Below are 27978 nucleotides of genomic sequence, written 5' to 3' on the forward strand. Positions count from 1 at the left end.
GCACCGAGGGGCTCATTCACTTAGCCTCAGTCACACAGTTCATTTAGGGTCAAAGTTGGAATTCTAAGTTAACTTTGTCTGCCTTCGCAGTGTGTGTGTGTGTGGGGTGGGGGGGGTGACAAAGGACAACAGGGTCCCACATAACTTTAAAGGTCTGAACAACAGACAGCAGAGTGGGAAGAAGGAATAAGACCCCAGAGCATATTTTCAGAACCAACCATTCCCCCGACTCCATCGCCCAACCCCAGCCCAGCTCCATCCTCTGCCTCTTGGACATCAGTCACCTCTTCCCTGGTCTGCGCTGCTGTGCCCGCCCCTCAGCCTTCTCCCCACACGCAGCCAGAGGGAGCCGCTGAGTCAGCTCAGCCCTGCCTGCTGGACCTCACTCCAGGTAAAAGCCATGTCCTCACCGTGACCCATAAGCCCCCGTCACCTCTCTGGCCTCATCATCTTCTGTCCCTGGGCCTCTCACTCGCTGGCTCACTCGGCACCGCCACACTGGCCTCTCTGCGATTCCTCCAGCACCCCAGCTACCTTCCCACACTCCAGACATCTACACTTGCCCCCGCCAGGTTCCCTCTTCCCACTGATGTGCCCACGGGTCCCACACTTACCTCCTTTCTTCAGGGCTCTGCTCAAACATCGCTTTTGTACTGAAGCTTCCTGGGCCACTCTAGGTAACCACAGCTTCCACCTGTGGTCTACCAGCCCTCCCCCGCCGTCCTGTTCTGTCCTTTATTTTTTCCCCCAAAGCGCTGGCACGTACCACCTCCTGACGTGCTGTGTAATTATACACATACTGGTTATGTATATTTCTCTCCCCCCTCAGTGAGCCAGGGAGCTGGCTGTTCTATTTCCTCTGTGTCCCCAGCACTGAGCACGGGGTCCAGTCCACAGTGCGTGCTCAGAAAATATTGGTGGAGTGAATGAATGAAAACCATTCCGAGGTCACTATATCCCAGACCCCATAGCAGATGAATCCGGTGGCCAACTCTCCTTAAGTAGCTCACACTTTGAGGGCACACAGTAGGTCCCCAGGTGGAGAGGGAAGGAAGTCAGAGCCAGAAAGCCTGGACTCAAATCCTAGCTCCACCTCCTTCTCACTTCGTCATCTCAGGTAAGCAAGTCTTCCTTCCTGGCCTCAGTGTCCCCATCTGTGCAATGGGGATAAAAATAGCTCTCACTCTGCAGGGTTGCCCTTTGGCGTCAATAGGGTTGTTGTGTGGAAAACTGACAGCATGACTAATTCGAAAAGCTGTCCCCTTCCTGGAAGGGGTGAGGTGGGAGGGGCATGGCTGTGTGTGTTCCAGCAGTTAACAATGGAACGCTTGTGGCGTGGAAAATACATCCACCCCTGTGAGTTCCTGACAAAAGTCTCAGGTCTCAGAGGACAGGTCTTCCTGGGTATTTACATTCTTTTTTGTAAATGATGCAAATTTGCAGGATTATCGCAACAAGAAATACTGGTTTGGGAATGTGAACCCCCTGGGGTGGGTTCCCCTTTTATCCTTGTCCCTGCAATGAGCAGGAGTGAGGGTTGGGGGGACCTCTCCCACCTGCAGCTTAGGCAGCAGAGACTGGATCAGCTAAAAACAGGATGGTGGCAGGGGTTGGAGGGATGTGTGAAAAAGATGAAGGGATTAAGAGGTGCAGATGGGTAGTTACAAATTAGTCATCGACTGTAAAGTACAGCACAGGGAATGTAGGCAATAATATTGTAATAACTGTATCATGTCAGATGGCTGGTGTCAAGGGGATCACTTTGGAAGTTATGTAAATGTACTATGCTGCACACCTGAAACTAATATAATGTTGAATGTCAAGTGTAATTGAAAAAAAATTAAAGATATGTCCAAAGCTGGCTATCACCATCTAAGAATGAATTTCTGAGATATAAAAAAAAAATCAGAAGCCCAGCCAATGTGGTTTAGTGGATTGAGCGTCATCCTATGGACTGAGAGGTTTGGGTTCGATTCCCGGTCAGGGCACATGCCCGGTTGCAGGCTCGATCCCCAGTAGGGGGCGTGCAGGAGACAGCAGATTGAGCTTTCTCTCTCTCATGGATGTTTCTATCTCTCCCTTCCTCGCAATCTAAAAAAATCAATAAAAACAAATTTTTTTAAAAATCAGAAAAATGTATTAGCCATGTATTACTGTCAGAGTTTGATTATCCACGTTACAGAAGGCTCTTTCAGGAGGAGCACTTCAGTGAGGATAGTTTCTCCTCTGCCAGCTGCAGATGTGTTTCCACCGTCAGTATTCCTGTGGCGCTTCTAAGCCATGGCCCAGAAGCGTATCCACGGGTCGAGAGTGGGGGCCTGTCTCTGCCTCCTCTCCTTGGGTCTGGGCAGGTGTGTGACGGCTTCCGCCCACAGAGAAAAGCAGAAGTGAGGCTGGGTGCAAGAGACAGCATTCATTGGAACACTCACTCTGGATCCCTGAGCCGTGCATGCAAGAAGTCCAAATGTCCTGGGGCAGCCATGCTGGCGGAGCACCCAAGCTGCTTGGACAGACACGAAGCTGGAAGTCTCGGCTGAGCCCAACCTCTGAGCATTCCAGCCCAGACCCCAGAACTGTGAATAAGGAAGCTCACAGTCCAGTCCCTGTTCACTGAGTCCCTTTACTCTTTAGGTCTTCTAGCTGCGGACCGGGACATCACAGAGCAGAGACAAGCTGTCCCTGCTGCTCCCCATCTGACTTTCTGGACCACAGAACCCTTGAGCATCATAAATGGTGCTATCTTACACCACGGAGCTGGGGGTGGTTTGTTATACAGCAGTTCACTTCATCACTGCAGCATTTAAATAGTATGACTTCTCTGCAGAAACCAAAATCCATTCCCCACTGTGTGAACGCTCACAGTAGTTATTTCGGAATATAAAATGAATGCCCATCACACTCATTGTTAATCATGGTGCCATTTCACTTGCAGAATAACTGTTGCGAAAGACTAATTGTACATCTCTCCCGGAATCTGACTGAAGAATGCCCACTTATACGCCACAGACGAAGCTCGCCGTTCCCAGTTACACCCAGAAGGCTTTTCTACATTTGAACGTGAATATTCAGCTCCAAACATAATGAGGAGTGCAGACCTTGCTTGTGTTCCTGCAGAGGTTACATTCATTAGATGAGACGGGCCAAATAGTCTGGCTCAGGGACAGATGCACAGCAATGACACAGACAGAAGAGCTTTGATACTCAGTTGTTCTGAAGACCAAAATTCCAGCAGGACTTCAAAGCAGCCCTGTGCTTGTTATCCTTATTTCTCCAGTCTCTCTGAGACTCCTCGAGGGTGGGCGGCAAGGTTGGGGGAACAGGCGGAGAAACTGAAGCTCACCGACCCCTGGCACACAAAGGAAACCAGGGAATGGCCGCTAGTGAGTCACTGTCTCCCCACCCCAACCCCTCCGAGGCAGCAGTGATGCCAGCAGAACCCACAGGGGCCCCTTGGTTGACATTTTCCCAGTAGACTGCTTATTGACTTTTTTTTTTCATTATTGAATTTTAGAGAGAGAGAAAGGGAGGAGAGAGAGAGATAGAAACATTGATGACAGAGAACATTGACTGGCCGCCTCCTGCAGGCCCCCACTGGGATTTGGGCCCACAACCTGGGCATGTGTCCTGACCAGGAATTGAACCGGTGATTTCTTGGTGCATGGGTCGACGCTCAACCACTGAGGCACACCATCCGGGCTGCCTATTGACTTTTTTTTTTTTTTAATCCTCACCAGGGATATTTTTCCATTTTTTATTCAGATAGAGCAGGAGGGAAAGAGAGGAAGAGAGAGAGAGAGAAACATCGACGTGAAAGGGACACATCGAGTGGCTGCCACCCGCACGACCAACCAGGGCCGGGGACAAACTGCAACCAAGGTACGCGCCCTTAGCAGGAAGCGAACCCGGGTCTCTCCCGACCGCAGGCCAACGCTCTAACCGCCGAGCCAAACCGGCCAGGGCTGCCTATTGACTTTTAATGCCCAAACTTCAGAGGACGGATACCCCAGAATAGGGCCACATTCCCTCAGACCCCCAGGGCAGGGCCAGGCCCTCTTCTGTCCCCCCTAGAGCAGCACCTCTACTTAGACCAGCTCCCTCCTGGCCAGGGTGAGCTGTGTCCTCAGCCCCTTTAGGACAGATGGTGTCTGCTCAGAACCAGGGGCTGGGCCATATTCTCTGAGTCCCAGAACTTTATAAAACACACGTCTAGTACGGCTGACAGTTACATGGGAAAGGTGGGGCCACAGCCCGGTAACTCCGCAAATTTTAACCAAGCCACGTGAGTCCGTCTCCAATTACATCTCCGACAGGATGGGTAGTTCCGCGCAGGCGTTTGGACAACCCGCGGGGAGCTCTGCCAAGGACCGGGACTGGGGTGCTCCGGTGGACAAAGCAGGGGTGGGGCTCAGCCATACATACTAAAGTTGTCGTGCAGGGAGTGAAGCTTGGAGCATTGTCCAAGATAGTAAGTTATTCCGAAGGGCTTTCCTATGTCTATTGACGTTGTAGGAACTTGTTGGGGGCAAAACATTATCCTTTTTGTCGTTGAAAGTCATGGGGAACAGGCACTTGGTGAGCGTTGTCCTGCAGAGTATCTGGTTTTCAGCAACACGTGGGTCAGACAAGCAAAAAGGGCCTGGAGTTTTCAGTTTAGAGGCAGCCGCGCCCCCTGGTGGCCGTCGGGCCCCCACAACGGGCAGATGCTCTAAGAATAGAGTGGGTACCAGAAGCTGGGACCCAACCTCTAGGCGGGATGAAGGAAGAGGTGGGGTCTCAGGCTGTGCTCACAGGGCTGGTGCCCCTGTCTTCGTTCTATAGGGCCCTGTTTCCTGTGTTGGCCAAAGGTGGATGTCTTTTTTTCTTATTGGGCATCTACATTCATTTTTTCTGGAAGTAGCACCTCTTTTTTCCTTGGGGAACCCCCCACACTTCTGTACTTCTTGAGGGTCAACCCTTCCCCCATCTCACGTGACAGGTGTACAGTGATTTGATAAGGGATGAGCATATGACCCAAATCTGGTGAGAGCCAGGCTTGTTCTGCTATACCTGTTGAGAAAGAAGCATTCCCTTTTCACTGGGGCTACTAAGTGGTCCATGGTATCTAAGCCCGGAGTATGAATGTGTGTGGGGGAGACATCTGTGTCTCTGCTTGTAGGGGAGGCTGCTTAGAAGCGAAGCTGACCCAGAGAAAAGCAGATTTCTGAGGAAAAGAGGCACAGTTCTGATGAAAAATATTTGAGCAGCTGGATCCAGCAGTACCTGAAGCCAGTTCTTCAGGGCATTTCCAGTTAAGTGAACCAATTCTTTTCTTGTGAGCCAGTGGGAATTAGAGGATCATGGTCCCTGCCTCACTTGTTCCAGGCCCTAATTCCTTGTTTCCTTCCCTCCAAAATGTCCTCATTGCTTCTTACATTTGCAAACTCAGAGGCCACATTAATCAAAACCATCTTTATTATTTAAAGAGCAGCCTGCCATCAGGGATACCTAGATTAGGGTCCCCAGATGGCAGAACAATATTTACATGGGGGTCAGGAAGGTGGGGCTCAGGGGGTCCCAGGGCTGAGTGGGCCTGCCACTGTGGAAGACAGGACCCTGGAGGGAAGCTATCCTTGGACTTTTGGGCTGGGCCCAAGAAGGAGAATGTTCCATCCCAGGCCCAGAGTGAATCCCACTATGTGGGGCTGAGGCCACTTAGATCAACTCGGGCCCTGGAGGCGTTCGCAGCAAGGAGAAGCATCCGGTCAGAGCTGGGTCACCATGCCGCTGGCCTCGGAGTGAGTCTGGGGAAAGACAGTGGGGGCCTCTGAGGTCTGAGAGGCTTTCCTGAAAGTCCCACAACTAACCTCCTCTTCCCAGAAACCCTGTGAAATCCATCTGCTGCACCGGGAGCCTCCTCTAGGCCTGAGCAAAGGTCTCCAGAAAGCCCGCCTCCCTTCCCCCGGCCAGCCCAGACTTCCCGCCCTCTGGCTCCATCTGGGCCCCACTTTCACCTTTATGGCCTGGAAGATCCACTCCCGGAAGTCACTGACTTTGGTGTAGACGCCTGGCTTCTGGGCCAGGGCACAGCCAGTGCCCCAGCTCACGATGCCACACAGCCGCCAACGCGGGGTCCGAGAGATGCTGTCCTCACACACGAAGGGGCCGCCACTGTCGCCCTGGTGGGGGGAGGGGAGGCATGGTTCAAGGTGCTTCCGGATGGCCACGGACTGTGGTCACAGAGTCCTCTGGCCCTGAGACGGGGAGCCTGACCGCCCACTGCCCTGTGTCTCCATCTCTAGAATGGCAGGGTCAGGGGCTGCCCCCCACAATTCCTCACCTGGCAGGCATCGATGCCACCCTCAAGGTAGCCAGCACAGAACATCTTGGGCTTGATCTGGTTCCCGTAGAAGTCAGGGCCATTGCAGACATCATTGCTGATTATGGGGACTCGGGCCTCCTGGAGGACCCCAGCCTGCTGGCCTGGGGGTGTGTGGGCAAGGCTGGCGAGAGCTGGGGAGCATGCACACCCCTCTTCCCTCCTGGTGCCCACCCAGGCTCCTCAGTGTCCCTATGGCCCAGGGCCAAGAGGCACCCAACCTGCCAGACTGCCCTTCCCCGGCCCAGGTCAGTCTCCCTCACGGTGGCCTCCCAGGCAGAGGGTGGGACTCACCGTAGTACTGCGTGTTGCCCCAGCCAGTCACCGTGCACATCTTGCCATCCTCCAGGGCCTGGCCGGCAGCTGGGAGGCACACGGGCTGGATGTATTCTGTGAGAGAGACCACGCAGGTCCAGCCCCAGCCGGCACCGGCCTCTGCAGCTGGCCCTGGCACACACGTTCCTGTCCTGTTAGAACAGCTACAGCAGACGTGCTGTCTCCTGAGAGCTCGCTCTGTGCGAGGCCCCACCCCCTGCCAGTGCCTCTCATCTCCCACCCGCCCAGGGAGGTAGGGATGACCACTGCTGCATTTTACAGGGCGGGGGAGGCCAAGTCACTTGTCCGAAGTCTCCCACCGAGGCAACGGCAACTAGATTGGAACCCAGATTGCCCAGTTCGCAGGTCTGTGTTCTTAACCGTGGCCCCCGGGCTGCACCCCACACAGAGGGTGCCTCTGTGAGAAAGAGAAAAAGGCACCCCTGTCTTGAGATTCTTGACTTTCACCTGTCAGAAAATCGTGACAATCAATATACAGGGCTCGGCCGGCTACAGCGAGAACAGCGCCCCTGAGATGGGATGGCCCCGTAGTGCACAACCCACGGAGCAGTCCTGGCTGCCCTGCCTGCTGCCTGCTGCCCACTGCCCGCTGCCCACCACCTGCTGCCTGCTGCCCGCTGCCCGCTGCCCACCACCTGCTGCCTGCTGCCCGCTGCCCATTGCCCACTGTCCACTGCCTGCTGCCCACTACCTGCTGCCCACTGCCCACTGCCTGCTGCCCACTACCCATTGCCCGCTGTCCGCTGCCCACTGCCCGCTGCCCACTACCCGCTGCCCACTGCCCGCTGCCCGCTGCCCACTGCCTGCTGCCCACTGCCCGCTGCCCATTGCCTGCTGCCCACTGTCCACTGCCCATTGCCCATTGCCCGCTGTCCACTGCCTGCTGCCTGTTGCCCGCTGCCTACTATCCACTGCCCGCTGCCCACTGCCCACTGCCCATTGCCCGCTGTCCACTGCCTGCTGCCCGTTGCCCACTACCCACTGTCCACTGCCTGCTGCCCATTGCCCGCTGCCTACTATCCACTGCCCGCTGCCCACTGCCCACTGCCCATTGCCCGCTGCCTACTGTCCACTGCCTGCTGCCCACTGCCCATTGCCCGCTGTCCACTGCCTGCTGCCCATTGCCCACTGCCCGCTGTCCGCTGCCTGCTGCCCATTGCCCACTGCCCACTGTCCGCTGCCTGCTGCCCGTTGCCCACTGCCCGCTGTCCACTGCCCACTGCCTGCTGCCCATTGCCCACTGCCCGCTGTCCACTGCCCACTGCCTGCTGCCCACTGCCCGCTGTCCACTGCCCACTACCCACTGCTGACTTCACCTGCCTGAGCCTCAGAGCTCCTAGGTACAAAATGGAAATAATAGTCCCCCCCAGAGCTTGTAGCAAGAAGTTGGTGCAGTGTTGAGTAGCATGCCTAGCTAAAAGGAAATGCTCACATAACCAGTAACAGCAATAGAAACGACAATAGCGATGACAGCTAAAATTAACCGAGGGCTCACTATGTGTCAGCATTGCTCTAAGCTCTTTACTCATATTACCTTTAAAAAAAAAAAAAAAGTTTTTATTGCCCAGCCGGTGTGGCTCAGTGGTGGAGCGTCAACCCATGCACCAAGAGGTCATCAGTTCGATTCCTGGTCAGGGCACATGCCCAGGTTGTGGGCCAGACCCCCAGTGGGGGGCATGCAGGAGGCGGACAATCGATATTCTCTCTCGTCGATGTTTCTCTCTCTCTCTCTCCCTCTCCCCTCCTTTTTCTCTAAAAATCAATAAAGAAAAGAAAAAAATTTTTTTTAAGTTTTTAATGATTTTAAAGAGGGAGTCAGGGAGGAGGAGAGACACACACACACATCTATTGGCTGCCTCCTGCATGTCCCCTGAGCAACCTGGGCATGGGCCCTGACCAGGAATGGAACTGGTAACCTCCTGGAGCATGGGTTGATGCTCAACCCACTGAGCCACACCAGCCAGGGTTCATATTCACCTTTTTAATCATCTCAATAATTCTAGAAAGTTATTTTACAGAGGAGGGAAACAGAGGCAGGGAAAGATTAAAGCCACATGCCCCAGATCACACAGCTGACGAGAGTCTGCGTCTCACACCGAAGCTGTTGCCCCCGTGGCCGAGTGTCTCATACCAAGCTGCTCCCACCCCATTCCCCTGTGCCTCATGGACACTTCTTACTTCAGTGTTGTTAACCTCTTACTCTTCACTAAAGAGGAAACTTTATTTTGTTTTAAAGAAAATATAAATGTACCACTCCCTTACATGGAAAACCTGTTATCAAGAGTCATTAAGCCTGGCCCTGGCCGGTTTGGCTCAGCGGTTACCTGCGGTCCAGAGAGACCCGGGTTCAGTTCCCACTAAGGGCACGTACCTCGGTTGCAGTTTGTCCCCGGTCCTGGTTGGTCATGCGGGTGACAGCCACTCGATGTGTCCCTTTCACATCGATGTTTCTCTCTCTCTCTCTGTTTCTCTCCCTCCCACACTACCTGAACAAAAAATGAAAAAATGTCCTCGGGTGAGGATAAAAAAAAAAAAAAAAAAGTCATTAAGCCTGGCCAGTGTGGTTCAGTGGTTGAGCGTTGACTCACGCACCAAGAGATCACCGGTTTGATTCCTGGTCAGGGCACATGCCCAGGTTGTGAGCCAGATTCCCAGTGGGGGGCATGTAGGAGGCGGCCAACTGATGTTCTCTCTCACTGATGTTTCTCTCTCTCTTTTCCTCCACCCAAAAAAAAGAAAAGTCTATTTTTATTTAAAAGATTTTTTTTCTTTATTGATTTTAGAGAGAGAGAAAGGGAGAGGGAGAGACAGATAGAAACAGCGATGAGAGATAACATCAGTCGGCGGCCTCCTGCATACCCCCCACTGGGGATTTGGCCCACAACCTGGGCATGTGCCCTGACTGGAAATCAAACCAGCAACCTCTTGGCGCATGGGTCGACGCTCAAGCACTGAGCCACACCAGTTGGGCGAAAAATAAAGTCCATAAAAAAAAAAAAGTATCATTAAAACAATAATAACCATAAAACAAGTGTAATGCAAACCCCAGAATGGTCTGGCTTCCCCACAGCAGAGCTTGGGGCTGGAGGCCGATCCCAGCACTAGGAGGCCTGCCTCCAAGCTTTACCATTTGCCAGCTGTGGGAATTTGAGACGGCATTTACCTTCTCTCTGTTGGGACCTCTCCTCTGTGGAGAGCAGGATCACAAAAGGACCCACCCTCCCAGGCTGCGTGCAAACTAAATGCGCATGTGCGCCAGCCACGCCCACACAGAAGGCGCAGTGCAGGTGTGGCCTCATTACTCTCATGGCTACACTATCTTGTTGTCGCACTTCGTTAATATGGTCAGATGTTGCCTGCTGGAGGCTCGTCGTCATCTATATGACTTTGTTGGCATCCTCATCACCGTGGGGTTTTTTTGTTTTTGTATGTGCCCCTAGCAGGAACCGAACCCAGGACTCTCTGGTCTGCAGGCCGACGCTCAACCGCTGAGCCAAACTGGCCAGGGCATCACTGCGGTTTTTATCATTACTACACTATGGCTGGCGGAGAGTTGAAGGCCAGGGCCGGCCCTCCGCCCACCGGGCACGCCGGGAGACGCCTCAGCAACAGGCTGACACCCACGCGAGTCTTTCTCACTGAGAGCAAAGGAGTACTCTGGAGAGCTGCACAGGGAGTAACTCTTAACCGCCTGATCCATTCATCTATTGAAACGTTTTTTTTCATTTCATTTCATTATTCTTTTGGTAATAGTTTTTTTTAAATATAATGTATACACCATGCAACTCACCCAGGTAGGGTGTACAAATCGATGGTTTTTGTGGGCTCACAGATGTTGAGTAGCATGCTGGGCAATAGGAAGGAGCATCCACCACCACAATCAATTTTAGAACATTTTCATCACCCCCAAAGAAACCCTGTATCCTTACCTATCACCCCCTAATCTCCCCATCCCCACCCCCACCCCTGGCAACGACTAATCTTCTTTCTTTCTGTACAGATGTGCCTGTTCTGGACCGACCATATAAATGGAATCAGCTCGGCCGGCGTGGCTCAGTGGATTCAGGGTCGGCCCGTGGACTGAGAGGTCCCAGTTCGATTTCCGGTCAGGGCACATGCCCAGGTTTCAGGCTCAATCCCCAGTGGGGGGGCGTGCAGGAGGCGGCGATCGATGTTTCTCTCTCACATCGATATTTCTATCTCTTCCCCCCCTAAAGAATCAATCAATAAAAACATATTTTAAAAATAGATTAAATGTAATCATATAGCAGCCTTTTGAGTCCGACTTCTTTCTTAGCACTATGCTTTCAAGGGTCTTCCACTGCATATCACAGAAAGGTATTTTGTTCCTTTCTGTGGCCAAATACCATTCTGTTGTACGGACTGACCACGTTTCTATCCATTTGTCAGAGGAGAGACCTCTTGGGTGTTTCCACCTTTGCCTACTATGAACAGTGCTGCTGTGAATGTCTGTGCCCAGCTTTCTGTGTGGATACGTGTTTTCACTGCTTTGGGGTGTGTCTTCCCAGAGTGGCATTGCTGGGTCACATGGTAACTCCATATTTCCCTGTCTGAGGAGCCGCCAGACTTTTTTTTTTTACCCTCACCCGAGGACATTTTTGCATTTATCTTCAGAAAGAGCAGGAGGGAGGGAGACATTGATGTGAGAGAGACACATCGACTGACTGCCACACGCATGACCCCAACCAGGGCCGGGGATGAACTGCAACCGAGGTACATGCCCTTAGCAGGAACCGAACCCGGGACTCTCTGGTCCGCGTGCAGATGTTCTAACCACTGAACCAAACTGGCCAGGGCAGAACTGCCAGACTTTTAAAAAGCGGTCGCACGAATCATTCCTCCTTGACGGACGCCCGCTTGTGTCCCTCGAGAACATTTCCCTGATCACCACGGACTCCTCAGGCCCTGGTCCCTCCTCTGACCTCCCAGCCTTGGGAGTCCCCAGGCCGAGACTCAGCCCCCAGACTTACCTGTGAGGGGCAGGGGGCTGGAGAGGTGGACCAGAGCGATATCATTACTGTTCTCCTCACTGTTGGGATCTCGAAAGGGGAGATAGCCCCCGTGGTAGACTACTGCCTGAACCCCCAGCTGCAGGCCATGGGGTGAGGTCTGGGCCACAGCACCGGCAAACACACGCCATCGCGACAGGACCCGGTTCCGCCTACCAGGGCACAGGAGGGGAGGGTGGCAGCCAGCCTGGGCACAGCCTCCCCACCTCGCCGCCCCCGGCTACCCTCCTGAGCGCTGTGCGGGTCACTTACTCAGGGAAGCAGTGGGCAGCTGTCAGCACCCAGTCTCCCGAGAGCAGGGACCCCCCGCAGAGGTGCGCTCCGTCATAGCGAAGACTGACTTGCCACGGCCACTTGCCCAGGCTGGTGTCCCGGCCTCCCACAATGCGGTCCACGGGCAGCTTCCTCCGGCCACAGTCTGTGAGAGAGCGACAGTCAGGGGGAGCGGGGTGGCGGGCCCGGAAGCCCTAGGGGCCAGCGCTGTTCTAGGGGGTCTGAGAGAACACAGCCCCTCTGGGGAAATAAGGGGGCTCCACCCTGAGGGAGCCTGAGAGGACACAGCCCCATCTGTGGGCACCTATGGGGACATGGCCCTGCTTGGGGGGTTGAGAGGATATACGCCCATCCTTGGGGGACCGAGGGGGACACGGACCTACCCTGGCCTGAGGAAAGGGTTCTGAGTTTCAGGATCTCACCTTGGCAGATGGCAGCCAGGAAGCGGCCCCTGGGACAGTCACTGTGAGAGACACAGGATGGAGATAGAAACAAAAAGAGAGGCCGATTCAGACCGATGGAAGGAAAACGCGGAAGAGCGAGTTGGGGCACCTGGAGACTGCGGGCCCGGGGTGTGTGCCCCCCGCCCACTGCCCTCCTCACCACACGGAGATGACCTCGAGCAGCCTCCGGGCGTGGGGCAGCCTTCCCTCGTCCACGCAGAAGAAGCCCGACGTGCCGTTGGCGCCCGCTGTCCGCACATCCAGCTCCGAGTGGGCCAGTGCCCTGGGCGGGGCAGGGGTCAGGCCTGCGCCTCCCGCCCTCCCACTGCCACCCCTCCAAGGTGCACCCCAGTACCTGAGGAAGCCCATCTCCTCGCAGCTGAGTCCCGCCACTCTGGCATTGGAGCGCGAGGAGCACAGCAGTCGCCATGTCCCCTCCGTCTCGTCAAACACCGTGAGCCGAGTGTCTGCTGGGCTGACCTGCACTGCAGGGAGACAGGATGCGCCACACGGGTCACCTTCCTGCCCCGGCCCCTCCAGGCTGTGGTCCGGCCGTGGGGTTCGAGTCCTGAGTCCTGGCAGGGCTGATCAGAGCACCCCATGCTCCCCATACTCATGATTGTGTCCAGAGGGCACGTGACTCGTTAGACCGAGCAGCAGCAGCCCTGGGACTTTGGCTGGCCCTGCTGGGACCGGGGGATTCCTGCCCACAGGAACGCCTACGCTGGTTGCTCGTGTGTTCACGTCTGGACCTCTGCCGGGACGAGAGAGTGGTGTGTGAGGCCGGATCCCTCAGGACACCTTGGACAACATGAGGGGAAAGAAGCCAGCATGGAAGAAAGCCAAGGGACTTCTGGTAACAGTTTTAAAGCCCCTTGCTGGAGCCAGGTTTGAAGAACCCCCAGAATTAATGGTTAAATGAGGTAATCCTTTCCTTCTTCATTTAGCCAGTTCATTTATTTTTCCTTTTGTCCTTTGTCATCTGAGGACCCTTGACTAATACATCAGATCGCCAAAATATTCCCATAGATATCCTATCGTCTTAAATAAAAAAATTGTTTTAAAAAGGGAAAGGGTAGCTGTCTTTTCTGCAGGACTTGTCAGAGCCTTGAATGTATTAAAGTGAATGATAATTTTCCAAGCAGAGGACGCAGTATGCATTCCTTCCTTCCTTCCTTCAACAAACGTTCACTAAGCGTTAACTAGACACATACTTCATGCATGCCCAGTCCTGTGAGGGGTGATGCTGGGTACCCAAAGATGACTAAGACAGCTCTCACCATGCTAAAGTCTGGGGTGAGGGAAATAGACAACAATAAAAGAGCCACCCAACCAAGCACATCTTCACAGACTGAGAAGGGGCGAGGTGAAGACAGACAGGCAGGCTGGCTAGAGCTTATAAGGCATTCCTCCTGTCTGGAACTGGTGGTGTTGAAAACCGATGTCCCCTCCGCCCCTACAGGCTGCTCCCCACGCATGGCCAGAGGCCCCTGTTCACACCTGCGCCAGGTCACAGCCCTCAGCCGTGTTTATCTACATTCACCACCCAGTACACGCCCGCTCTGGTTTAGGCAGTGAACGGATCGGACAAAACCCCTGCTCCGTGGCCTTCAAAGGCCAACAGGTGAGATGAAGAACGAAAGGTACAAATACAGAAAACACATCGTGTGTCGCAAAATAAGAGGCCAGGGAGACAAGTGAAGCTGGACAGAGTCAGGGTGCTGGTGTGCGCGGTGAGGTGGAGGCGAGGGTGCGGTTTTCAGCAGCTGGGAAGGAACTTCCCTGAGAAGCGAACCAAGACCTGCACTGCCGAGATCCCAGGGCTGGGGGGCGGGGTGAGGAGCAGCGGCAGCTGGAGCAGAGCGAGGGGAACAGGCGGCAGGAGACTTTGCTTTTACCAGGAGCGAGGTGCTACAGGGAGGCTCTGAGCCCAGGGGGCCCTGACCTGACTCTGGGGTTCACTGGCTTCCTCTGGCTGCATGTGGGGAACCGACTGGGGGGGCGGGAGCAGGGGACCAGCGAAGACGCCTCTGTGGCGTCCAGGAGGGAGAGGATGGAGGCTGCAGGGTGCGCAGTGGGGCGGGAGGAGAGTGTAGATTCTGGGCAGATTTTGCGGGTGGAGCCCGCAGGGTCTGGGGACAGATTGGATGAGGGAAAGAGAGGGGTCAAGGACAATGCCAAGGTGTTTGGCTTGATCCACGCAAAGAACAGAGCTGCCATTCACAGGGATGGGAAGGTGGTAAGGTAGGTTTGGGGAACATCAGGGGGCCTCCTCTCCTTGTCTCCTGGGCCTCCTGCATGGCTGTTCTCAGAGCACCTTCGGGGAAACTGAGTCCGCTGTCGTCACTTTCGCATGCTCGCAGGAAAGGCCCGGTTAGGCCACACCCAAGCCGAGCAGTCTTCCCCAACCCCACAGGTCTAGACAAGGCCTTCCAGGGACAAGCCTGCCCTGCTGAGGACCCACTGCGCGCCAGCGTACGTGACAGGCTCTCCCTTACCATCCCTCCGAGGCCAGAGATCATCCCCATTTTCCAGATGGGGAAGCTGAGGCTTGGAGAGACGGGCTGGCCCCAAGCCGTGTGTCAGATCTGGGGGTTCTTCGAAGCCCATACCATCCTGGGAGGTAGAGACCATTTCTATGCCCATCTTACAGATGAAGAAACTGAGCCTCGGAAAGGATGTCTTTGTCCAGGGGCCTCAAAACTGGCAGAGCCAGGATCTGAAACCAGGCCTCCTGACCTGCCTACTCCCTGACCCTTCTGTGGGTCTCACAGAGACACCTGTCCCCACCCCAAGGACACTCACCCACAGCCCGGACTAAGAGCTTCCTGGTCGGTAAGAAAAGATAAAATATTGCCACTTTGGACAATACGGATGGATCTTGAAAAGATCATGCTGACTGAAATAAGTCAGATGGAAGAAGTCAAGAACCATATGATTTTACTCAGACGTGGGATATAAAACTAAAAGCAGGAGACTTCCGGTCAGGATGGCGGCGTAGGGAAACACGGCATCACGTCCTCCCACAACCACATCAAAGTTACAGCTAAACTATAGAACAACCATCATTCAAAACCACCTGAAATCAAGCTGAATGGAAGTCCTACAACTACGGAATTAAAGCAGCAGCCACATCCAGACTGGTAGGAGGGGCGGAGGGGGAGAGGCTGGTCCCACACCCACGTGTGGCGGATAAAAATCAGGAGGACACCTCGGCTGGGAAGGTCCTCCCTGAGGACTAAGGGGTCCCCGTCCCACACCAGGTGCCCCGCTCAGGGTTCCAGTGCCAGGAAGAGAGTCCCCATAACTTCTGGCTGGAAAAACCAGCGGGAACTGAGGCTCAGGGAAGCTGAAGCGGCTGGAGCCCCAGGCAGCTCCTTAAAGGGCCCGCGCACGGACTTATCGGACTCTCTCCCTCTAAGCTTGGAGGGGAGGCAGCTCGAGGGGCACCAGAGACATACAGGGAAGAACTGAGCTGATTGGCATTGGGGCAAGGACTGGATAGGGGGCTTCCTCTGGGACAGACGTGCGTCAGAGGCCTTTGTTCCTTTGGTGAGCCCTTCCCTGGGGCGGCAGACAGCCGCCATATCTGGGACTCCCGCCACCTGGCTCACACTGGTTGCCCCGCCCTGCTGACTCCCTGAGGCCCCGCTCCACCAGCTTTCAAGCCCACCCAAGCTGTTGCCACTTGCTTAACCATAGGATTGGCCTGTCTTGGATCCTGCTTCAGGTTTTTCCTAAATTCTTTCAAATAAGCAGCATCTGGTCTTAGCTAGCCCCATACCTCCCATTAAATAATACATAGAAATAAACACAGGGAGGCAGCCAAAATGAGAAGACAAAGAAATAGGTCCCAAATGAAAGAACAGAACAAAACCCCAGGAAAAGAACTAAGTAAAGTGGAGATAAGCAACCTAATAGATGCTGAGTTCAAAATACTGCTCATAAGGATGAACTTAGTGAGAACCTTAGTGAACTTAGTGAGGGCCTAAAGAGCATAAAAAAGGACCAATCAGAAATGAAGGAGGCACTAACTGAAATAAAGAATAATTTACACAGATTCAATAGTAGAGTAGGTAAAGCCAAGAAGCAAACCATCGATTTGGAAAATAAGGAAGCAAAAAACACCCAATCAGAACAGCAAAAAAAAAAAAAAAAAGAATCCAAAAAAATGAGGATAGTGTAAGAAGCCTCTGGGACAACTTCAAGCGTGCCAACATTCGCATCTTGGGGGTGCCAGAAGGAGAAGAGAGAGAACAAGAAATCGAAAACCTATTTGAAACAATAATGGCAGAAAACTTCCCTAACTCGGTGAAGGAAACAGACATACATGTCCAGAAAGCACAGAGAGTCCCAAACAAGATGAACCCCAAGAGGCCCACACCAAGACACATCATCATCAAAATGCAAAAGGTTCAAGACAAAGAGAGAATCTTTTATTATTATTATTATTATTATTATTATTATTTAGGACATTTTTCCATTTTTTTGTGCAGATAGAGTGGGAGGGGGAGAGAGGAAGAGAGAGAGAGAGAGAGAGAGGGAAACACCGACATGAAAGGGACACATCGAGTGGCTGCCACCCGCACAACCCAACTAGGACCGGGGACAAACTGCAACCAAGGTACATGCCTTTAGCAGGAACTGAACCCAGGTCTCTCGGGACCACAGGCCGACGCTCAAACTGCTGAACCAAACCGGCCAGGGCCAAAGAGAGAATCTTAAAAGCCGCAAGAGAAAAGCAGTTAGTTACCTACAAGGGAGTTCCCATTAGACTGTCAGCTGATTTCTCAAAAGAAACTTTGCAGGCCAGAAGGGAGTGGCAAGAAATATTCAGAGTGATGAAAAGCAAGAACCTACAACCAAGATTACTTTATCCTGCAAAGCTGTCATTTAGAATCGATGGCCATATAAAGAGTTTCCCAGCCAAGGAAAAGCTAAAGGAGTTCATCACCACCAAACCATTATTATATGAAATGTTGAAGGGTCTTCTTGAAGAAAAAGATAAAAAATATGAACAAACAAAATGGCAATGAATACATAGCTATCAACAGGTGAATCTACAAACAAAATGAACAAGCAGAACAGAAACATTCTCATAGATACAGAGAATATTTTGTTGGTTGCCAGATGGGAGGGGGGTGGGGGAATGGGTGAAAAAGGTGAAGGAATTAAGAAGTACAAATGGGTTTCTAGACTGACAAACCTCAAAGGGAAGGGGTGTTGGGGGTGGGAAGAAATAAACCAAAGAACTTATATGCATAACCAATGTACACAGACAACGGGGGGGCAGAAGTGGGGAGGAGGCGGTCAATGGGGGAACAATGAGGAACATCTGTAATACATTCAACAATAAAGATTTAAAAAATTATTATTTTTTAAAATAAAACTAAAAGCAATGAATGAACAAGATAAACAAACAAACAAAAACTCGTAGACATAGACAACAGTATGGTGGTTACCAGAAGAAGGGGGCGAGGGGTAATAAAGGGTGAAGGGAGTCAAACCCATGGTGATGGAGGATTTGATTTTGAGTGGTGAACATACAATGCAACATACAGATGATGTATTATAGAAATGTACACTTGAAGTCTATATAATTTTATTAACCAATGGCACCCATATACATTAAATTTATTTAAATTTTTTTAAATTTAAAAAGGGCTTCCTAGCTGGCTGGCTTTAATCATGGACCCTGCACCTCTGTTGGGTGGTACCCACAACCCTCTGAGTTCTAAGACCAAGACTTGGATTTGAAATACCAACTGGGGTGGGATGAATTCTTATTTCGAAATAAGTACTCCAGAAATGTGATTTCCAGAAAGTATGAGGTTTTAGAAAAACATTATCACTTTAGGAATGTGTTTTGGAGAAGTTGGAGGGGGTAGAGAATATAAAATGCCTCCTCTATTTTTTTTTTTTTAACCATTTATCTTCAGATAGAGTAGGAGGGTAAGAAGGAGGGAGAGAGAGAGAGAGACAGAGAGAAACATCAATGTGAAAGAGACACATCAACCGGTTGCCTCCTGCACAACCCCAACCAGGGCTGGAAATGTGCTCTTGACTGGAATCAAACCCGCGTCTCATTGGTCCAAGGGCTGACGCTCTAACCGCTGAGCCAACCGGCCAGGGCCCCCTCTAACTATTTTTAAAGCCACATTCTGCGCCACTGTTTCTCACTTTTAAACTGTTTATTCTCATTTGTATTATTTTAAGCCACGTAGTGTGTTCTGGGTCACCTGGTTGCTTACCAAATTGTCTGATATATTTGGAAGTGTGACAACGCCAGAAAAATGAGGTGGGGATGTAGTTTTGTTTTTTTGTGGGGTTTTTTTTTTTTTTTTTTTTTTTTTGGTACATTCTCAATACTTTTGGAAAACCCCAAGTATAGTTGAAGGGCAAGGGCGCTGGCCAGAGCTGGGTCAGAACTGTGGCCCAGTTACCTCCCGTCCCACGGGAGCCTAGGACAAGTCAGTGCATCTTGGCGACTCGTCTTTATACTTTTTTTTTTTTTGGGGGGTACATGCCCCTAGCAGGAACCAAAGCCGGGTCTCTCTGGTCCGCAGGCCGACACTCCAACCGCTGAGCCAAACCGGCCAGGGCCGTCTTTGTACTTATTCATTAAGCCAAGATTTCCTGAGCGCCTACCATATTCAGGACAGTAAAAGAAAAGCCCCTGCCTCCTAAAATTCACCAGGAGGAAATAATCCACTGCAAGTGTGAGGAGCGTTTTGCCCGGGGCAGCGGGATGGCCACGGCCTGGGGGCAGCATGCGGCCCGGGGGTGCCGGAAGGCCTTGCTCAGGACAGTTGAAGCCCGAAGGGTGAGACACAGAAGCCCACATTCACCGGGTTGGCTGAGAGCCAAGCTCTGCCCGGAGCATCATGTCCTTCCGTTCTCACCCTCGCTCCAGAGAGGACATCGACTCAGAGAGGAAGGGCTGGTGGAAGGCGCCCCCTTGTTTGGCAGTGACACTGCAGAACCCCGAAGGCTGCCCCTAGGTGTGAGCTGGAAGGAGGTGGGTGAGTGAAGGCTGTGGTACCAGGGCCAAGTGTGAAGTGAGGGCAGAAAGGGCCCTCGCCCCGGGAGCCGGGAGCCTGGGATTCTAGCCCGTGGAGGTGGGGAGCCATGGAGGGTCTTCCAGCAAGGGCATGACCGCTCTGCCCCGCCACCTATGCAGCATGTGGTCATGAACCAGCCAGTTCACTTCAGTGGGCCTCCGTTTCCCCCATCTGCAAATCAGGGGTGATGACGAGAGCCCCAACTTCACCAGGCTATGGTGCAAAGACCACAGCCCGGGCCTGGCACAGGCGAGCCCCCACTACGGCAAGTCACCGGCTGTTCTGAGAAGCCACAGCACAGGCGCATCCGCACAAGAGCTGAATGCAGCTGCCTGGGTTCAGACCCCGGAGCCTACTAGCTCTGTGGCCTACAGCAAGTCACTTGGTCTCTCTGTGCCTCTGTTTCCCATGTTAAAATGGGCTGTTGTGAGGATTTCATGAATTAAGACCTAGAAAGCCCAAGGCCCGTGCCCAGCACTTGTAAACAGTCCCCAAGCGCTGGCTATGGACTAACACTGACGTTGGCTTCCCATGTGAGCTGAGTCCTTTATGGAACTAGATGAGGCTCATGGGAGTGAAAAATACATCCCATCGCCCAACTTCCCCCTCCTTCCTGCTGTCCTGGACCGTGAAATGGCAGCTCGGAGTTGGCATTTGGGGCCATTCATTCCACAGTGAGCTCCTGCGTCTACTTGCCAGTGTGGTCATTCTCTCCCGCCTGCCTCAGACACAGCCCCACCAGGCACGTCTAAGAGCTATTCCTGGTCCCGTCGCTGACCCGCTGCAGGTTCTCTCTGGTCCTCACGTCCCACATCTGTGAATGGGGATAACGGAAGCTACCTCCTAGGGGAGCAAGAAGGGTTCACTGGTTTCATAGGGGGCCTCTCACACATGTTCTGACTATGCCCTGCAGGAAGAAATAGTTTTCCATTATGATGCGGCCCTGAACTTATGTTTTCTGGGGCAAACCATCCCCTGGCTCTGAGCCTCAGTTTCCCCATCTTTAAAAGCACATTTAATTTTATGTTTTAATTTTTATTGATTTTTTTTTTTTAGAGAGAGAGAGAGAAACATTGATGTGAGAGAGATACATCGATTGGCTGCCTCTTGCACGCCCCCTACTGGGCATCGAGCCTGTAACCTGGGCATGTGCCCTGACCAGGAATCGAACCGGGACCTCTCAGTCCATGGCCAGGCAGTTTTCCCATCTTTAAAACGGAGAGAATAATAGTCCCACCCTCACAAAACCAAAATATAAGATTAACAAGTTTTACTGACTGAGAGAGGCACTTGAATATTTCCTAGTCTAATCTATTTCATACTTTTAAAAACGTGACATTCAACTCACTAATTTAATTTCGTGATGCATTAATGAAAAACACTGGGTTAGACAAGTGAATTGCTCCCAACGGCACCGGGCCCACAGCAAGCCGGCGGCACGGGCGCCCTAGTCTTTCTTTGTGCACCGCACGTCCCTTCAAAACCCCTTCACTGAGCCCCCACAGGTACAGGTTTCCTCTAGGGCTCCCCAGCCTGCTTTACTCACCTGGATACAGTGGCTTCTGGTCACTCCTGAGGAGAACGGTCACTGCAGAGAAGGCAGAGGTGAGGCCAGGCAGGCCGGGGCCGCAGGGGCGGGGAGGGGAGAGGTGCAGGGAGCCGCTCTCACCAATGGCCCAGGACGCTGCCCCGATGCCAGTCAGGAGCAGCAGGGTCGCCGCAGTGAGAGCTGCTACCTTGGGTCCAGAGCAATATGGCACAGTCGGACCACCTGCAACAGACAGCATGCTGGGGCGGCTGCCGGCCTGTCCGCCCCAGGGCGAGGTCTGGGCACAGGGCCAGCTGTGTCCCCGGGGCTAACATAGCAGGTCTGAGCCTATCCGGCCCAACTGGCAGGGTTGTCTGTGCCCTGCAGCGAGGACAACCAGGTGTTCAGCTCCCCAAAGGTTCCAGCTGGGAAGGGGCATGGCTGGGACAGCTGCCACCCTCCGGGCTTAACCTCCCGGGCACTTGTGGGATTTCTCCTCCCTGTGACGCCTGCTTTTGTAGCTCCTGCATCATGTCTTCCTGGACCTCCCACTTCTGTTCACTTTCCCAGAGGTTCTTGGAGCCTCTTAGGGGCTGTGACCCCTGAACTTTGCCCTCTTGGTAGCTCTCCTCTCTGCTGTTGGCATTCCTCACTGCCTCCTTGCTGTCTGCTGTTCCAGACCCCCTGTCCCTGGGGACCCCCCGAAACCAGACTTTCCCCACAGGACCTAGCTCTAAGGTCAAGTTTGCCCCTGGAGGTTAAGAACCTAAGTTTGGCAACGTGCCAGCCTCACTTAAAATTACTGGCCTTTGAGCCTCAGTTTTCTCATCTAAGTAATGGGCATCCACCTAGCACTCACCTCAAAAAATACTTTTGTTTTTGTTTTAATCCTCACCCAAGGATATTTCTCCATTTATCTTCAGATAGAGTGGGAGGGAGAGAGAGAGAGAGGGAGGGAGAGAGAGAGAAACACATTGATGTGAGAGAGACCATTCGGCTGGCTGCCTCCCACATGACCCTGACCAGGGCTGGGAACCAAACCGCAACTGAGGTATGTGCCCTTGACCGGAATCCAATCTGCGGCTCTTTGGTCTGAGGGCTGACGCTCTAACTGCTGAGCCAAACTGGCCAGGGTGAAAAATAATACCTTTAAATAATAAAGTTACTTTAAATAATAATAGCCGAACTCGTACCAGATGCTTACTGTGTGCTAAGCACTACTCTAAACGCATTAACTTATTCAGTCGTTATCTCAGTTACAATTCCCATTTTTCATACAGGGAAACTGAGGCTCGGAGGAGTCACAAGCCTGGAGTGACTCAGCCAGGAAAAGGCAGTTCTGGGTCCTGAACCCTGGGCAGATTTGGAGCTAGGGCCCAAATGTACAACTACTACGCCATGCTACCTCCCCTGCGCTGTAGGCCCTAACCACTAAGCCATGCTACCTCCCCTGTGCTGTAGGCCCTAACCACTAAGCCATGCTACCTCTCCTGCACTGTAGCCCCCAGCATATGGCCAGTTCTCAATAAATGCCTTTAAATCATTAAAGCAGTGTGGCCTGGGCCACTCCCTTCCCCTCTTGGGCCTCAGTCTTCTCATTGGTAAGATGGAGCCTTATTCATTCATCGTCTGTTGAACATCTCCCGTGTACCTGGCACCATTCTAGGCTCTGGGGACACATCCCAAACAGGATGGACGAGACGCCGGCTCTCACGGGGCTCACATTCTCATGCGTGCAAGGTGAGGGGGAGAAGTAAACAAGGAGACAAGTAGATGAACTTGATCATTTCCAGGCTGTAGCAAAGACTATGAAGAAAGTACGTCGGGGCAGCGGGTGGCTTCTGTGGGGTGCTCAGGGAGGGCCTCTCGAATAAGTGACTTTTGAGCTGAGACCTGAAGGGTGAGGCCAGTTAGGCAAAGACCTCAAGGAACAGCACAGTGGGCAGAGGGAACGGCACGGGCAAAGGCCTGGAGGCAAGAAGAAGCTTGATCTGTTGGAGGGCAAGAGAGGCCATCGATAAGGCTGAATGCATGCACTTGGGAAGGCCATGGGATCAGGCTGGGCCAGCCTGGGAGGCCTGGTGATCTGAGGAGAAGATGCATTTTATTCCCAGTGCAACAGGGTCCCTGGGGATTAAAAGCCAAGCCCTTTGCTAGGGATTTCGGGAGGAAGGAAGGAAAAAGGACCTGGCATGTGCCTCACTGCCCCTGGCATCTGCGAGGCACCAGGGCTCAGAGACCCGTTCTCTCATCCGCACCGTGGTAGTACGGCCGACGGGCACAGGGCCAGCCAGCACCCGGAACTGAGCGGGGAGTGGCTCAGGACCTCCCCGGGATGGCCATTGTGTGGGTGTCTTAAGAATCTGAGAGCCCAGCAGTTCCCGTCCAGGCATGAGAGTCCCCAAAGAGGCCCCAGGGGCCAGGCCAGCCCAGCCCCAGCTGGCAGACCTCCACATCTCAAGGGGGCCTTTCAGACCCGGTTCCCAGCTCTGTGCCCGAGCATTTTCCGGGTTCCAGAGGAAGGTCCTGGTTCCCTGTAGCCCTCAGGCTGGTCCTGGCTCCTTTGCAGCTGCGCTCGGGTATGTCCGCTAGGGCAGGAGGCACTGCCGCCCCACGACTCTCAGGGTGAGAGGAGACTCCTCCCACGCCCTGTGGTTCAGGGGACTTTGAGCAACCCCCAAACAGGTGCCTCTGGTGGGTCAGGAAGCGTCCTCGCTCTGTGAGAGAACCACTTTGCGGGATTCTATGGGAGCGATAGGGCCTCCGCGATCAGCAAGCCAGCTCCCCGCCGTCTCCCCACTTCTCCCTGCCGTCTCCCCACTTCTCCCCACTGTCTCCCCACTTCTCCCCATGGCTCTGCTCTCTGCCCCCCCCAGGGCACCTGGCTGCCCTTGTCTGCTCACAGGACAGTTCTGCCCCCACCATGTGTCTGCAAAACCCTCACAAGTGACGCTCCTGGCTCCTTGTCTCTAAGACTCCACTCAACTGATGGCTTCACGTCTCAGCCCCCCTCAGACCCAACTTCCTGAACGAAAGTCCCTTCATTTAAGTTCTGGGACACCCAGAGGCCTTTGCTTCTACTTCTCCAACAGTACCTCTCCATCTCCCGACCTGCTACTCACTCTCTGAAATCAGGTCACAGAGCGGGCCATGGCCTCCTCCCCCTCAGGCCGCCTCGCTTCTAAGTCTGCCTCTCCCACCTCTGCAGCCTCAGTTTCCCTTTTCTGTCCCGAGACAGGACCCTCCTGCAGATCAGGGTCCTGCAGCCTCTTAGATGCCTCCTCCTGGAATCCTCTAGGCCTTTCACACCCCCCAGGTCCCCTACTGGCCTCCCGGTCTCCCCATTCCCCAGGTCCCCTCTCGGAGGCCCTCATCCTCAGGACTGTCTCTCCTGCCGCAGGGGTCGCTTGGGTTTGCATTCCACCCCACCTGAGGGTCTCGGTGCTGCTGGGCACTGGACACCTCCCTTCCTTCCGCTCCACGGCCTCCTGAATGTCTCCGGTCCACCTTCTCCTTCTCTGTCCCCAGCTCCATCCAGCCCCCCGCTCAGGCTCCCCCTCTGGTCCAGCCTCTATGTGGAAGCCTGGCGGCTCTTGCCAAATATCAAATCTAACCTGTCCCTTCTTTACCCAGACCCTCCATGACTCCCCAGTGTCCCACAGCACAGAGCACATCATTATCAGACACCTGAGAGAGCTTCCAAAAAGCGACAAAAACCACAGAACGCACAAATACAAGTTAGAAAAGGGAAACAAACAATAACAGCCAGCGCCATCTAGTGGAGAGATCCAGCACTGCCAAGGCATCCGCCTGCAGCTCATCAAAAATAGTGGGACCGGCCCTGGCCCAGCTGGCACACCTCCTCACCCTCCCAGCTCCATTCCCACCGTTACCTCCAGGAACACGCGAATTATCTCCGTGCCACTGCAACCCCAGCAGCCTGTCCCCGGCCGACATTTAGCTAGGCTCTTCCCTCTGGCTGGCACACCCTACCTCCTCCTTCCTCATCCCGAGAGTCAATTCAGACAGCAACTCCTCAAGTCCGAGTGCCCAGCAGCATCGAGACCCTCGAGCTGGGCGGAACGCAAACCCGAGCAGCCCCTGCAGCAGCCATGGCTCTCAAGTCGCATGCCGACTCCTAATCCTGCCCTGCAGTTCCTTAAATCCTTGCAACTGTTCCTGGGGAAGGTATCCTTGTTATCACCACCCTGGCTTACAGGTGAGGAAAAGAGGCACAGAGAGGTGCAGTCACCTACCCTGGGTCACTTAGCAAGTAAGCACAGCACCGCAACCTTTTAGCATCTGTGTCCGGGTTTGACACACCCTCCAGCCAGGCTCCCCTCCAAGACCCGGCCTGAGCTCCCTGGGGACGCACTGGAGCCCACTCTGCCCCGGTTCTCTCTGTACCCAGACCTGCCTCTGTCCATCTGCCCAGCATACCCTGTTTTCCTCACTGGTTCATTCACCCATCAGCCCCAACCCTGGTGACTCCCATTGGTCGGCTCCAGGTGTGGGGCTCTATTGTCCACCTGTTGGGCAAGGGAGCAGGGCCTGCTCCTGAGCCACTGGGAGCCTGGCTGCCTTCTGGGCCATAGCTGAATGGTGGGGGTCTGAGCGGCTAACTGTGCCGAGACCCGAGGAGGCCCGTAATCCACACTGATCATTTCAGAGGACACCCTCAGCGCTTCCTGCATTGAAATCTCCCGCCACCGTGAGGCATGCATGAGTGCCGTCTCCATTTTATAGATGAAGAAACTGAGGCCCAGAGTGTTAGGCAGATTGCTCAGGGCCTCACAGCTAGAAAGGACCACCACCTGGGACCCTGCTAGCCCAGTTCCAGGAGGAAGAGAAGGAATCGGCCCAGCTGGCGAGGGCAGGAAGGAAAGCTGCCCTCCTCGGCCCCTCCTGCGGGCTCCCACACATGGAAGAGGTGGAGAGGTATCCAGGTGGGGGGGCCCTGGCTAGCGCCTGCCAAGAGCCCTCAAGTGCCAGCCACTCAGCAGTGGCTTCTTCCCATCATCCCGAAGTGGCTTCTCTGCTCTCTCTCCCCTCTCCATCCATCCTGCCGAGTCCAAAGTCCTCCCTCTGCTCTTTTGCCCGCAATGCCAAGAGGTAGGAGGAATGTCCGTCTGGAACTGGTGAGGTTCTCGAATCCCTGGGGTTCCGGGTCCGCTGACCTCTGTCATGACAGCTCTGGTTCACGGTGTGCATCTGACGTGCTAACACCCCCGCCGTCGTCCCTGCTCCCCACCATCTCACACAGGGAGGGGGCATTAGGACCCATGTCTGACCTGGGGGGGTGCGGGGACTGAAGCCCAGAAAAACGACGTCCCTCGCACAAGCTCACACAACAGAAAAAGTGGCAGAAGCAGATTCAAACGCAGGCCAATAAGGTGCAACTCCAGAGTCTGCGTCCTTAACCGTGACCGCCAGCCTCCCCACTGTCACCCCAAGTGGACGACAGGTCCAGGATCAGCTGAGGAATTGCTGGGCGGTGAGGGGAAACTGAGGCAAGGAGCCAGGAAGGTCATGTGGGGTAGCAGGTGGTGGCACGGCCTCACAGAAAATTTGGTTAATAGTTAATCAGGTGGAGAAGACTTCAGAGGGGGCTCCGAGGGGGCGGAGGGCTGGGGAGAGAACACAGAGGGAGGGGCGTCAGGCAGAGCCCAAGTGTGGGCTCAGGGGAAGGGGGACTCACCCTCCTTCTCCGCCATGTCACAGCCTCTTGTTAATGATTCCCGGGCTGACCTCCTGGGCCGAGGCAGGACCTGTGAGATGAACCGGGAGGCAGGACCTGGGGGAGCCCAGCCCAGCTCCAGTGCCCTCAGTCCCAGGCGCTCATCCAGGGAGGCTGAAGGACCTGGGCCCTGGCCAGAGCACGCCATGATCACGGACGCAGATTAGGCTGGGTTCAAGGATGGGGTCAGTGTCCAACCAGGGGCCAGGGGGACGCCTTGATTTGCAGGGCTGGGGGCTCCCGTGTCTAAGCCTCCGGGGGAGAGGGCTGAGGAGCTGAACTCCTAGGTGGAGCGGGGCCTGAAATCCTGGGTCCTGGGGAGAGGCCTTGGCGGCCAGGACTCCAACAGCAGGAGGTTGGAGGGGTGGCCCCCCGACTCCTAGGTCCGAGGGAGGAAGAGACCAGGCCTAATCTCTGAATCTGAAGAAGAGGGGGCTGATCCAAGGTCCTCGAAGGGAAGTCAGAGAGCCCACCCTTCAGGTCCCTAGGAGTCCCTCTACTGGGAGGTGAGCGTGAGGTTGGGTGGGAGTGAGGGGACCCCTGGCCTGGGGACTGGAACTGAGGGCACTGGTCCTTACCCTGGGGTCTGGCAGGCGGGGCGAAGCGGAGAGAGGGTGCCAGTTGCGGGTCAGTCTCCAGGCCTGGGCAGCAGCATGGTGGCCCGCAGCAGCGGTGGCCAGGAGGCAGAGGCGGCGGCGGGCGTGGGGCCTGCTAGGCCTGGCTGCCTCACCTGAGGAGGAGGGGGCTGGGCAGGAGGCGGGGAAAGGGGTGGGGAAGGGCGGGCAAAGGGATTGGCAGCGCCAGAGGCCACCTGGCTGGTGGGGCAGGGTTTGCAGGGGCTGGACCAGGCGAGCCCAGCCACCTGCCTCCCTCAGCCTGAGGGGTGGGCCCAGGTGTGCCAGTCTGAGGGGAGGTGGGAGTAGAGACCGGTTTGGTCTGGGATGCTGGTGTGGGGAGACAGAGCAAGCCGGGGTGCTTATGCAGCCTCGAGGATACGCGTATGAATCAGGGGGCGGCAGACGGAGTGCCCCCACTGCCCTGCTCCTTCTCCTTCTCCTGCCCAGCCCCTGCCCTACCCCGCTCAGGCCTAGCTCCGTCCCTGTGCACCCCTGCCCCTTCCAGCACCCCTGTCCAGCTCCTGAACACGGTAGTCCCTGTCTCTGCCCCAGTTCCAGGCCCTGCCCCAGACCCGCCCCCAGGCTCCTCCCCTGCCCC

The 27978-nt window shown here is 54.5% G+C and overlaps 1 protein-coding gene across 2 annotated transcripts; it reads right to left on the bottom strand.

The window, feature by feature from the left end:
- Positions 1-5433: 5433 nt before the first annotated feature.
- HPN (hepsin) lies at positions 5434-27494 on the bottom strand. 2 transcript variants are annotated; one of them, XM_036274687.1, is made up of 13 exons: positions 27342-27494; positions 26725-26931; positions 21168-21269; positions 21045-21086; positions 12793-12922; positions 12598-12720; positions 12417-12457; positions 11974-12139; positions 11683-11873; positions 6650-6745; positions 6317-6459; positions 5991-6155; positions 5434-5780 (listed from the first exon to the last, which is right to left on the bottom strand). In XM_036274687.1, the coding sequence occupies exons 2-13, from the start codon at positions 26909-26911 to the stop codon at positions 5742-5744; spliced, it is 1425 nt and encodes a 474-aa protein (XP_036130580.1). In that variant the 5' UTR covers positions 26912-26931; positions 27342-27494; the 3' UTR covers positions 5434-5741. The 2 variants fall into 2 exon arrangements, with proteins under 2 accessions (XP_036130580.1, XP_036130579.1); XM_036274686.1 differs by having other exon boundaries at positions 26725-26794; positions 27342-27493.
- Between the last annotated feature and the right edge of the window lie 484 nt (positions 27495-27978).

This window comes from Molossus molossus, unplaced genomic scaffold, assembly GCF_014108415.1.
Source record: "Molossus molossus isolate mMolMol1 unplaced genomic scaffold, mMolMol1.p scaffold_m16_p_21, whole genome shotgun sequence".
NCBI classification, from domain to species: domain Eukaryota; kingdom Metazoa; phylum Chordata; class Mammalia; order Chiroptera; family Molossidae; genus Molossus; species Molossus molossus.